The sequence below is a fragment of the Salmo salar genome, chromosome 09 (genome assembly GCF_965601325.2).
Source record: "Salmo salar chromosome 09, fSalSal1, whole genome shotgun sequence".
NCBI classification, from domain to species: Eukaryota; Metazoa; Chordata; class Actinopteri; order Salmoniformes; family Salmonidae; genus Salmo; species Salmo salar.
In genome coordinates, this window is record NC_138299.1 from 12,858,588 (window position 1) to 12,871,216 (window position 12,629).

A 12,629-nucleotide genomic window follows, 5' to 3' on the forward strand; every position below is an offset into this window, starting at 1 on the left:
TTTACAAATTAAAAATGATAGAAATGTATAAATGCATTCATTTATTTATATTATTTTTTAGATAAGAGCATGGAAGCATGATGACTGTGGATTTCTTCCATAGTAAACCACATTCATATCTGTCATTCCCCCTCCCCCCCAGGAGCAGACAGGCTCTGAGAGTGAGGGAACACAAGGTGTTGGGGCCGTATGTGGACGGCCTGTCTCGTCTGGCTGTGGCCAGCTACAAGGTACACCATAATATCACTGCTGTACCACTACCACCACTAGTAGACTGACTACTGATATGACCATGCTACTGATGATACAAGCTTTATTCAATATTCATAAGCGACAGAATTGATACGATGATATGGTATCTCCATGAGATATTTATGGTCTGGGTTGGAGACTAGAGAGGGGTGTGTCAGCTGAGAGGTTTGCTAGCTGTTCTCACATCAGTGGTAGTGTACCATGCTGGGGCGTTCATGCTCCCAGGGGATTTTATTAGGTCAGGATGTCTGATGAAGACCTAATGGTCGAAATGTAATGATAAAATCACTTGGGAGCATGAACAGCAGTGTGTGGAGTTCACTGAAAACTCGAGCACCTGCAAAACAAAAGTACCTGGATGCACGGCTGTTCTTCAGCTTTTGTAAATGTGTCATGCTGCCCTGCCCAAGAGGGATGGTTTCTCTGGAAACAATATACAAGTATTTATTTGTTTACTAATGAATTATTTATAGCATCTCCCTTCCTCTCTCTGTTCTCCATCCTTCCTTTCTCTCCTGCCTTCTTCCGTCCCCCGTTTGTCTTCTCACTCACTCACTCACTCACTCACTCACTCTCTCTCTCTCTCTCCTTACATCTCTCACTGTCCTTCCATCCTCTCCGATACCACCCCCCCCTCTCCTCTTCTTCCTCCCTCCATCCACCCCTCTCCGATCTCTCCTATAGGACATCGAGTCTCTGATGTCAGAGGGGAATAAGTCTCGTACGGTGGCCGCCACCAACATGAACGAGGAGAGCAGCAGATCTCACGCAGTCTTCAACATCATCCTCACACACACACTCAAAGACCTGCAGTCTGGGGTAAGACATGCTGACACACACAGGAACAGACACACACACTGACATACACAAACATGGAAACACACATGGACACAGAGACACAAACCCTCCATCTGAGGGTTAAGGGGGGGGGTCCCTTCCCCCTTTGTTTTGGAGGTTAACCCCCCCAGATAATTTTTATGTAGAAAGACTGGGAAGTCAAGTTCTTGTGACTTTTTAAAAGGACATTCTACTCTAGAATTTATGAAAATAAAATTATGCTGACACCATCTAAAATATAATTTCCACCTCCAGAAATGAGTCCAATAACATATTGGTAAAATTATTTGTTCAAATTATTTTAACATGCAGTGCATTTTGAAAGTATTCAGACCACTTGACTTTTTCCACATTTTGTTACATTACAGCCTTATTCTAATGTTGATTAAATTAAACATTTTCCTCAATCTACACACAACCCCATAATGACAAATCTACATTTTTGCACATTTATATATATAAAAAAAAAAAATGATACCTTATATACATAAGTATTCAGACCCTTTGCTATGAGACTCAAAATTGAGCTCAGGTGCATTCTGTTTCCATTGACAATCCTTGAGATGTTTCTAGAACTTGATTGGAGTCCACCTGTGGGAAATTCAATTGATTGGACATGATTTGGAAAGGCACACAGCTGTCTATATAAGGTCCCACAGTTGACAGTGCATGTCAGAGCAAAAACCAAGCCATGAGGTCGAAGGAATTGTCCGTAGAGCTCAGAGACAGGATTGTGTCAAGGCACAGATTTGAGGAAGGGTACCAGAAAATGTCTGCAGCATTGAAGGTCCCCAAGAACACTGTGGCCTCCATCATTCTTAAATGGAAGACGTTTGGAACCACCAAGACTCTTCCTAGCGCTGGCCGCCCTCGGCCAAACTGAGCAATCGGCGGAGAAGGGCCTTGGTCAGGGGGGTGACCAAGAACCCGAGGGTCACTCTGACAGAACTCCAGAGTTCATCTGTGGAGATGGTTGGGAAGGTTCTCCCATCTTTGCAGCACTCCACCAATCAGGCCTTTTATTATAGAGTGGCCAGATGAAAGCCACTCCTCAGTAAAAGGCACATTAAAGCCCGGTTGGAGTTTGCCAAAAGGCACCCAAGGAATCTGACCATGAGACAAGATTCTCTGATCTGATGAAACCAAGATTGAATTCTTTGGCCTGAATGCCAAGCATCACGTCTGGAGGGAACCAGGCACTGCTCATCACCTGGCCAATACCATTCCTACTGTGAAGCATGGTGGTGGCAGCATCATGCTGTGGGGATGTTTTTCAGTGGCAGGGACTGGGAGACTCGTCAGGATCGAGGGAAAGATGAACAGAGCAAAGTACAGAGAGATCCTTGATGAAAACCTGTTTCAGAGCACTCAGGACCTCAGACTGGGGGTGAAGGTTCACCTTCTAACAGGACAACGACCCTAAGCACACAGCCAAGATAACACAGATGTAGCTTCGGGACAAGTCTCTGAATGTCCTTAAGTCCCAGCTAGAGCCCGGGCTTGACCCCAATCAAACATCTCTGGAGAGACCTGAAAATAGCTGTGCAGCGACGCTCCCCATCCAACCTGACAGAGTTTGAGAGGATCTAGAGAGACGAATGGGAGAAACTCCCCAAATGCAGGTGTGCCTAGCTTGCTGCGTCACACCCAAGAAGACTCAAGGCTGTAATCGCTGCCAAAGGTGCTTCAACAATGTAAAGGGTCTGAATACTTATGGAAATGTGATATTTCAGTTTTGTATTTTTAATACATTTGCAAACATTTCTAAAAACCTGATTTTTGCTTCATCATTATGGGGTGTTGTGTTTAGATTGAGGAATATATATATTTTTTGCATCCATTTTACAATAAGGCTGTAACGTAACAAAATGTAGAAAAGGTGAAGGTATGTGAACATTTTGCGAATGCACTGTAGTGGACCATGCTTATAGCCTATGCATCGTCTACATCAGGGCTGCCCAACCCTCACCCTGGAGATCTACTGTCCTGTAGGTTTTCAGTCCAACCCTAATTTACCATATCTGATTCAGCTAGTTAAGGTCTTGTTGGCCTGAACCCACAGGACGGTAGATCTCCAGGAAGAGGGTTGGGCAGCCCTGGTCTATATCATGTGTCAACCTCATTCCACGGAAGGTCAAGTGTCTGCGGGTTTTCTCTCCTCCCTCACTAATTAGTAAAGAACTCCCCTCACCTGGTTGTCGTGATTGAACGGAACAACCAAAAACCTGCAGACTCTAGGCCCTCCATGGAATGGGTTTGACACCCCTGGTCCATATTATCAGGTATGCTATTAGCATTATCACCTGTAGCCCAACTGATGCAGCATAGTATCTATAAATAGGCTGAAGCATGGGGTTGCCTATTTGCATTTACCCTAATTAGCTAGATCCCAAATGTGATCTTTTAACTAGTTATGCATTTTATGTCCCCAAGAAATTACAAACACAGTGAGTATAATGTAGGCCTACCTGTTAAGATAGTTTTGGGTAATCCGCCACCAGGGGTAATACCCCCCTGTCTGTACTTCTCACCGAAACCACTTCATGTCACACATTTTCCCACAACACTTTCCCTGGTTACCACTACTCTTGCTCAACTAAAAATGTAATCTGGCTAATCACAATTTCTTAAGTCACTCCAAAAAAAAAGCTTGAGGGTGGTGTTTTATCCCAAGTTACCCTACAATTGACCCGTGTAACATCCAGCCCCACTCTTCCCGATGCGATAAGTTGCTTAACCATGCTGCTGCTTAAAACTCTGGGTTTTAAATGGTGCAGTTCACACATATTTAGGAGTTGAGAAATAAATCAAGTAGGAATGGAAAGATGGGATCTTTTTAACATTAACCATTACAACTGCTGTTTTCCCTGCGATTGCGTTATGAATTGTTGTGCGTTGACCGCGTGTCAGAATGCATGTTCCCTCCCTATGGCACTCGCAACTTGAATGCGCCTTGTGAGGAATATTTCTCCCGCATCGAACGCACAACAACAAGTCGACTAAGTAAATGTATAAACTATTCTACTATGGGGTTGTCTGATTTTTCTATTAGTTACTTGTTTTGTTTGCAGAGGGAAAGTAAATGTTCCAGATTTTTTTGGCGTGGTGGCAATGGTTTTGGCGTGGCGCTGCGACTGCTGTAATGCTTTTGTCGTTATCTAAAATTCTCTCATCCTCTCACTCCAGTGTTACTCACCATTTTCTGTAAGGGGGCAACTTTGGGTTGAGACAATCATCTTTCATTTGTTGTACTTTTTCTTCCAATATTATTTACATTTTACATTTACATTTTAGTCATTTTGCAGACGCTCTTATCCAGAGCGACTTACAGTAGTGAATGCATACATTTCATTTCATGCATTTTATATATTTTTTTGTACTGGCCCCCCGTGGGAATCGAACCCACAACCCTGGCGTTGCAAACACCATGCTCTACCAACTGAGCCACAGGGAAGACAATTGAGAGCAATAGAGCAAATGCAATTGATGATACAGCACATCGCAAATATATACACATACACACACATCAAATAGGCTACATCACATGCATAAGACCCATATTAAGGGTTACCACAGTAGTTGGATGAGCGAAAATGTCTTTTCTGCTCCTTGACTGAATTCTAAATGTATAGTATGTTGCAATCCAGGTGTGCATTGGTCAGTCTCTCTGTTTTTGTTTCACAATGTTCATTGTTGAAAATGTTGCTTCACAGGAATAAGCGCTGACAAAAAATGTCACCTTTTGCACACACTGCTCCAGAAGTGGATACTCTGTGTCTGGCACAAGGCTCCAGAAATGGGTAACACCTGATCTTAGTTCACCTTACAATGAATGTGTCATTTGCCTGCAGCTCCACTATCTCACTCTCTATTCCAGCACGGTCAGGACAGAGGGCTGTGATGACTGGGGTCAGAGATGACACTGGCACATGAAAGGGGTTCTCAATGAAGTTGAAAAAACTCCTTGTACTCCATGATATCCTTGAATTATGACTCAAACTCCAACTCTTCCAACACACAAATGCCTCATAGCTAAAATGTTTTAGTATGTCTGGGTTGGATGTGGTGACCGCTCTGAGTTTTGGGAAATGAACTAACTGTCAGGTATGAACAGTGTGGTGATTTATTTTGAAATGCTTTGCCCACATGCAGCATTTTGCCCAGAGTTTTAGCTTTCCCTTGGAGCTTCACTGTGTTCAGGTGGCAGGTGATGTCAGTTAAAATAGTCCGCTTTAAATATCCACTGTGGATCATCCAGCTCTGTCTCCACTCTCCCCTTGCTTGCAACAAATTCACAGATTTGAGGGAGAGAGAAATCTTTCCAAAGCTGCCACGATACAGCCATCTCACCTCATTGTGAAATATCAAGTTTTGTATTCTGTCTGGTATTCCTCCAGCAACTTGCGGAATTACCGGTGATTCAGTGCCTTAATAATAATGTTAACCCCGCGCACGACTTGCTGCATCACATTCTGTAAATCAGTCTTTGAGTTTAGCCACAAGTGCTTCCTGATGAATGATACAACGAAACGTTACAAATTCGGGAATATACTCTCTCGTCAGGCCGATGAGTCCCTTTTCCTTCCCTTGCATGTTTGGGGTGCCGTCAGTGCACACAGATGACAAAATTTGGCCTGTCAATATTATTATCAGCAAAAAATGTAACGAGGGCTTTCAGAATATCCTCTCCTCGTGTGTTTGTCCCTGAAGGGGTAGTAAACATAAGTGCCTCTGAACGACTCGTTTTGAGGGAAGCGCACCCAAACACATGATTGGGCAACGTCATTTTGAATCAGTACAATACCAAAACACGGCGCCACGGATATGTCAGTAATCAGTTGCTTACGGATGTCCTCTATGCGTCTTGTTATGGTCTAGTCAGAGTTGCAGTCTCGTAATTTGCTTTAAAAATAGCTTCCTTGTTTGTGAAATCAGCATACAATATTAAGGCGGGGCCAAAAAACAGTCTTTGACTATCTCCGCGTCTGTGAAGGCCTTGTTTCTCGCGAGCATCCAAGCAATCTTATGTTTTCTCTGCAACAGTGCGAGATCTGTCCGCTATTTGCTGTCCTTTGAGTTGCGCTATTCTGTTGTTTCTGAGGTTACTTTATGGCAGATATGTTTTGTCAAAGTGGGCATGGTGTGACTGGAAATGTCGCTCTAAATTTGCTCGTTTAAAACAAGACAAAGTGAGCTAGTCCCACTTTGCAGTATAAAAAAAAAGCCTGTCAATTTCTCTTGGAACTTTGTGCTCTTCTTGAATCGACCGTAGCCAGCTTCTCTTAGTCACCGACGCTACGTTAGCTAGCTGCATTTCCCCGCCGCCATGTTCCTGATTCTCCGGTGGTTGTTCGTTCAAAGCTCTCACGTTGTTCTCCAGCTCTTTCCTCTCGTCGTCAATCATTTTCTTTTATTTTATTTTTTTACAATAAATCAATCCATGTCGACCAGACTGCAAAATTAGCTAGTAAAAAACTGATGTGTCGGTAGCTGAGCAGTTGCGTTCTATTTCGGCCTTTCTGTTCAACAGTTGTGCTGTACTGCCATGTATCTGCCGTCCAGGGAATAATATATATATTCAATTAAGCGGTTCAGGCCTACATTGATTTGAAATTGTATTATGAATGGAAAATCACAGCGATGCGGGCCGCGCAATGAGTACCACTGCTCTACTTAAGCACTTTCTATCTGGGGCACTATGTGTGTAGGCTACGTTTACACAGGCAGCCCAATTCTGATCTTTTTTTCACGGATTGGTCTTTTAACTAATCAGATCAGCTATGGAAAAAGACCAATTAGTGGAAAAAAATATTCGAATTGGGCTGCATGTGTAAACGCAGCCTAAGAGTGTCCCAGAGAGACTCTCCTGTCAGTGAGCCTCAGTTTCTGCTGTTCAGGAACTAGCTAGTGATGTTAGCCTCCAAGAAAACCTTTTAAATAAGTAATGAGCTGCTCTCTCTCTGTTTGGATGTCAGCTGATCTGCTGCTGTGTCAGCCTGCTCCTTTGTTATCCCAACAACACCTAGTTGCTCAGCCAACCCTGTATGTGTGTGTGCCTGACAGTGTATTTACATGCTTGTGTGTGATATAATCACCCAACCCTGGTCTTCTGGCACAATGTATTAAGCACACAGATTTGAATAATGCAGGAGTGGAACAGTTGATTCTAGTCCAGGTCAAATAAGGCTGTGTTCAAGTCAATGATCTAAAGTGTTGCAGACTGACCATTTGATACCTTGTTGGTTGTGTTCCTTAACGCAGCCCCAGGTGCCATGCTGGAATGGAAACAAAGCTAAATATAGACTGAGCCGGATCATTGAAACTGACACACAAATTAAGTCTGTCCACGCTTCAACACACACACACACACACAGTTTTGTACTGCTATCCTTGTGGGGACCAAAGAATTGATTCCAGTCCAAAATCCTATTTTCTTTAACCTAAGTCTAACCTTAAGCCTAACCTTAACCCCTAACCCTAAAACTATACCTAGCTCCTAAACCTAACCCCTAGGCCTAAAATAGCATTTTTCCTTGTGGGGACCGGAAAAATGTCCCCACTTTTCCTTGTTTTACTATCCTTGTGAGGACTTCTGGTACCCACAAGGATAGTTAAAGAAAACACACACACACACAGTGAGAGAAAGAGAGATCGAGAATCATTGGGCTTCCTTTTTCTGCTGTTGATGATATGCTTTATCCTCCCTTTACTGATGGTTTGCATATCTCCATGGAAATTCAGTTCAATGCAAATTCACTGGGGCCTGTTGACAGTGCGTGTAATCTAAGCCTGTGTGTCTGAGATGAGAGAGGGAAGTTTAGTATAGCATCTTTATAAAAGGGTGATAAAGCAATAACTAAATCATAGGAAAGAACAAAATATTTCCTGTGGAATCCAGTTGGTGAAAACAGTTTGAGGTACCAGCCAAATACTTGGAATCCTTTTTAACCTAGGTTCACCCCAGTTCATGCAGTCTTTTTCCTTTCTGTTCTCTCTCTTTTCTCTCTCTCTCTGGGGACAAGAGCAGTCTTTGTTTTCACAACACACTGTAGTCTCTGCCTGCTCTATTCCCACTCAGCACAACTCTGTACATAATTCACCCCCACTGCCCTCTGGCTCTCTCTACCCTCCCCGCTCTCTCATTTCTCGCTCAACTCATTCACTCACCCCATCTCACATTTTCACATACTTTCATTCTCCCTCACTCTCACTCTTTTTATACACCTTTCTCTTACATTCTCGCTCTTACATTCTTTCCATCCTGCATTCCTGCATTCTCTCTGTTCTTCCTCTGTCTTAAATTATCTCTCCTTCCCAGAACGCTTTCCTCTTTATTTCTCTCCTTCCTCCCCATCCTCTCTTCCCCTCCCTCCCACCCCTCCTTTCTCATCTGTCAATTATCTCTCCGTCTCCCAGTCAAGCTTCAGTCCTTAATGCACACATACCTTATTTAAGATAGAGACCCCATTACGCACGCACACACATACATCATTATGTTAGTGCAAGGAAACATGGTTGTATACTGCATGGAAAATGTTTTGTCAATTTCACTGAAATCTGTCAATAAGTTTACATCCCAAATAAGCACTGTGTGCTGGACCGGAGTCCTTCTAGCATGTATGTTATGATGTTATTTTAATTGAAAGAAAATCTGCTAAAATGACTTCTATCCGTTCTCACTCACTCCCTTTCATTTTCCCCTTCTCCCTCCCTCCTTCCTCTCTCTCTCACCCTTAAACCTACCACCTCCCCCCTCTTCTATCTCTCTCCTTCCCCATCCTTACCTGTTCCTCTCCCCATAACCTTCCCCCTTCTCTCTCTCCCCTTTTAACCTCCCCCCTCACACCCGCCTCCCCCTTTAACCTCCCCCTCACACCCTCTCTCTCTCCCTCCCTATCCTCTCTATAGACGAGTGGTGAGAAGGTGAGTAAGCTGAGTCTGGTGGACCTGGCTGGCAGTGAGAGAGCTGCTAAGACTGGAGCTACCGGTGAGAGGATGAAGGAGGGCAGCAACATCAACAAGTAAGTCACTGAAAACACACACACACACACACACACACAGCTCCAAGTGTTCTAGTTCCCAAATGAAAAAATGATACACACTTTACACCCAGAAAACATTCCATCGCTTATGATAGCGGGCCGGTGTGTGTTTTACAATATTTTCCCTGACGGAGCGTGTGTTCTCTGTGTGTCTCTGCAGGTCTCTGACCACTCTAGGCTTGGTCATATCTGCTCTGGCAGAACAGGGGTGTGGGAAGAACAAGACCAAGTTTGTCCCCTACAGAGACTCTGTACTAACGTGGCTGCTTAAGGTAAGACGCACACACATCTTCTCTTTTTCCCTGCTCTTAATATAACTTCTCTCGTCCTACTTTCCCCCTCTCGCTCCCATATCTTTGTTGTTTCCTTTAATTAGTTGAACACTTCTGCCCCAGAATCATGTTAAGATTTGGTCCCGGCAACCTTTTGTCTTTCTTTCATTCTCCCTCTCTTACTAACACTCCTTTCTCTTCCTCCCCCTGTCTCCAGGACAGCCTGGGCGGCAACAGCCGAACGGCCATGGTGGCCACGGTGAGCCCGGCGGCCGACAACTACGACGAGACGCTGTCCACGCTGCGCTACGCCGACCGGGCCAAGAGCATCGTCAACCACGCCGTCGTCAACGAAGACCCCAACGCACGCATCATCAGGGAGCTCCGCGAGGAGGTGGAGAAACTACGGGACCAGCTGACACAGGCAGAGGTGAGGGGTGGAGGGGAGAGAGAAGGGGAAAAGGGAGGGAGAGGAGGAAATGGGGATAAAGAGAGGATATGGGGGGAAGGGAAGAAAGGCGGGGAGAGCAGAGATGAAGGGGGAAGAGGGAGATCAACTGAGACAGGCGAAGGTAAGGAGGGATGGGAGGAGAGGGCCCACACCAGCTGGCAAAACTGGTTGCGTTCTGTTTGGATATTGCATCTGGAAAATGAAGGCTTCATCATGTGTAGCAGAGAGCATTTGGTTATATGAAGACTTTTTTTCAGCCGAAACATCCGTTTACAAATGACATCACCACATCTTGTCTGCTGGGAGACAGGGAGAGGGAACACAAATAAGAGTGTGTTTTTCTTGTCTCCTGGCCAGTCTATGAAGGCCCCAGAGCTGAAGGAAAGGCTGGAGGAGTCTGAGAAACTCATCCAAGAGATGACCGTCACCTGGGAGGAGAAACTACGCAAGACGGAGGAGATCGCACAGGTACCCACACACTTGTACTTTCTGTCCTGGGTCGTGCTCACTAGGCACAAAAAAGAAAACGGTCTGAAACTGAGTGAAACAGGGACTTTCTAAAATTGTACAATTAGAAGCGCTTCTTTTTTTGTTTTTATGTTGCACAACATTTTGAAATGTTTTGCTTCTGTGTGCCCTTATTAAAACAACCAGTATGGATGCATTGTTTCCCTGTGTTGTGTGTCCTGTAGGAGCGTCAGAAACAGTTGGAATCCCTGGGCATCTCTCTCCAGTCGTCTGGCATCAGAGTGGGAGAAGACAAGTGTTTTCTAGTCAACCTCAACGCTGACCCCGCTCTCAATGAGCTGCTGGTCTACTACCTGAAGGTACACACACACACACTGCTGGAGCAAGGGTCACACGCAATTGCTAATAACCCATCCACATGACTATATGTGATAAAGTGAAAATCTGAGACCCGTACCCGACCCTAACCCACACTTGGGCTCCCGAGTGGCGCAGCGGTCTAAGGCACTGTATCTCAGTGCTAGAGGCGTCACTACAGACCCTGGTTTGATTCCAGGCTGTATCACAACCGACCGTGATTGGGAGTCCCATAGGGCGGTGCACAATTGGCCCAGCGTCGTCTGGGTTTGGCCGGGGTAGGCAGTCATTGTAAATAAGAATTTGTTCTTAACTGACTTGCCTAAATAAAATAACACGCTAATATAGAAAATGCGCTGTAGGCTACAGTCAGACAGCGGAAAGATTTTTTGACAGGGTGCAGGATTTTTTGTTGTTGACTGATTTAGATATATTTCTGCTTATTTCCGACATTTTGGTAGGCTATTTGTTAGTCATCTTGTCTATAATTAGATACACACGGCTTCTCTTCTGTCATTATGTTGCCCTAGAAGACTAAATGAACCCTTGCTCACCAGAATGTCATAAATGATAAAATGAACACTTCACTCTAGTTGACATTGGTCAAGTTTTCTCTGTCATCTCTGCTTCTTTCGTGGAGCAATGACGTTTAGGGACCGGGGAGAAAATGCAATAAAAAACGGAAAAGATTTTCTGTACAAAATTTCAAAATGAAAGCTGAGAAGAAAACGACTCATCAGCTTGGATGTATATTTTATGTGGTTGAAATACTATCAGCTTTTATGATGCTAATGAAGATACCACCTCTACAGAGGTGTGCATTTGCATAACTGTGCATTTGCATTCTCTCAAGATGATGAAAGAAATAAATCACATTTCTCCACTCGTTTTAGAGTAAAAATGTAAGCTAAATGTTGTAATTTTACTGCAAGGACTGCTCAATTCTGCAGGAGTAAATATTATATTAGGCTATGTGACAGGTTATAGACCTACAGTCAGTGTTCAGATTTCAGTTTCCATTTAACACTCTACTGTAAGTCTCTCTGGATAAGAGCGTCTGCTAAATTACTCAAATGTAAAACGTAGGCTACAGTTCCCTTGACCTGCCATAGGCCTATTTGAAGTCCCCATCTTGTGACTGCCAAATTTGTATAGCGCTTCAGTCATCACACATCACATAGCCGGCACTGCTATCATCCTCTTTTACCACATCACCAAAACTTTCCCAAACATTAATTTTCTGCCCCTCCCTTCTCTTTATTTTCAACTCTCCATTTCGCGACCCTCTTATTGAATTAAACTCCGACATTGCCGTTTGTGCCTCCGTGGATCGATTAACTTTTTCTGCTCGTTCCCGAAAGCTTTTGGCAGTTGGCGTGTGGGCTGATTGGCACATGTACAGTTAGGTTCTAAAGCTCAGGCTTACACACTGATGCCAGATAGCCTAAAATAATGAACGAAAAATCTCAGCGTAGCCTATAGATATAAATTGCACAATAATTATATATTTCTGGATATTTTAAGGTGTTGTAATCTTTTTATTCAACCTGCCCGCCACCCACCCGCCGTTGATCCACACAATATTTCATGACCCTAAACCCTCATCAATAACACACACACACACACACACACACCATTGTAACATGGTGTTGTTGTGTACTGTAGGAGCACACTAAGGTTGGTTCAGCAGACTCCCAGGACATCCAGCTGTGTGGGATGGGTATTCAGGCTGAACACTGCATCATTAACATCACAACTGACCAATGGGTGGTCCTCACTCCCCACAGGAACTCACGGTACGTATAGAACACTCCTCTTCATCTCAACCATCATCCTCCTCGTCAGTATAATCCACAACGGGGCAAACCTGGATGAGGTGACGCCTTTCCAGAACCAAAATCTGGTTTTAAAAAATGTCCTTGTTACCAATTTTGCCCGCTAGCACCAGCT

The 12,629-nt window shown here is 44.2% G+C and overlaps 1 protein-coding gene across 4 annotated transcripts in view; it reads left to right on the top strand.

Moving 5' to 3' along the window:
* LOC106610714 (kinesin-like protein KIF13B) overlaps positions 1–12,629 on the top strand; it is an 85,017-nt gene that overhangs the window by 41,775 nt on the left and 30,613 nt on the right. For all 4 annotated transcript variants that reach the window (XM_014210215.3, XM_014210217.3, XM_014210218.3 and 1 more), the window contains exons 8-15: positions 143–230; positions 937–1,071; positions 8,998–9,110; positions 9,292–9,403; positions 9,621–9,833; positions 10,212–10,322; positions 10,547–10,681; positions 12,345–12,475. In XM_014210215.3, coding sequence (XP_014065690.2) covers positions 143–230; positions 937–1,071; positions 8,998–9,110; positions 9,292–9,403; positions 9,621–9,833; positions 10,212–10,322; positions 10,547–10,681; positions 12,345–12,475 — 1,038 coding nt within the window. The remainder of the gene's footprint in view (positions 1–142; positions 231–936; positions 1,072–8,997; positions 9,111–9,291; positions 9,404–9,620; positions 9,834–10,211; positions 10,323–10,546; positions 10,682–12,344; positions 12,476–12,629) is intronic.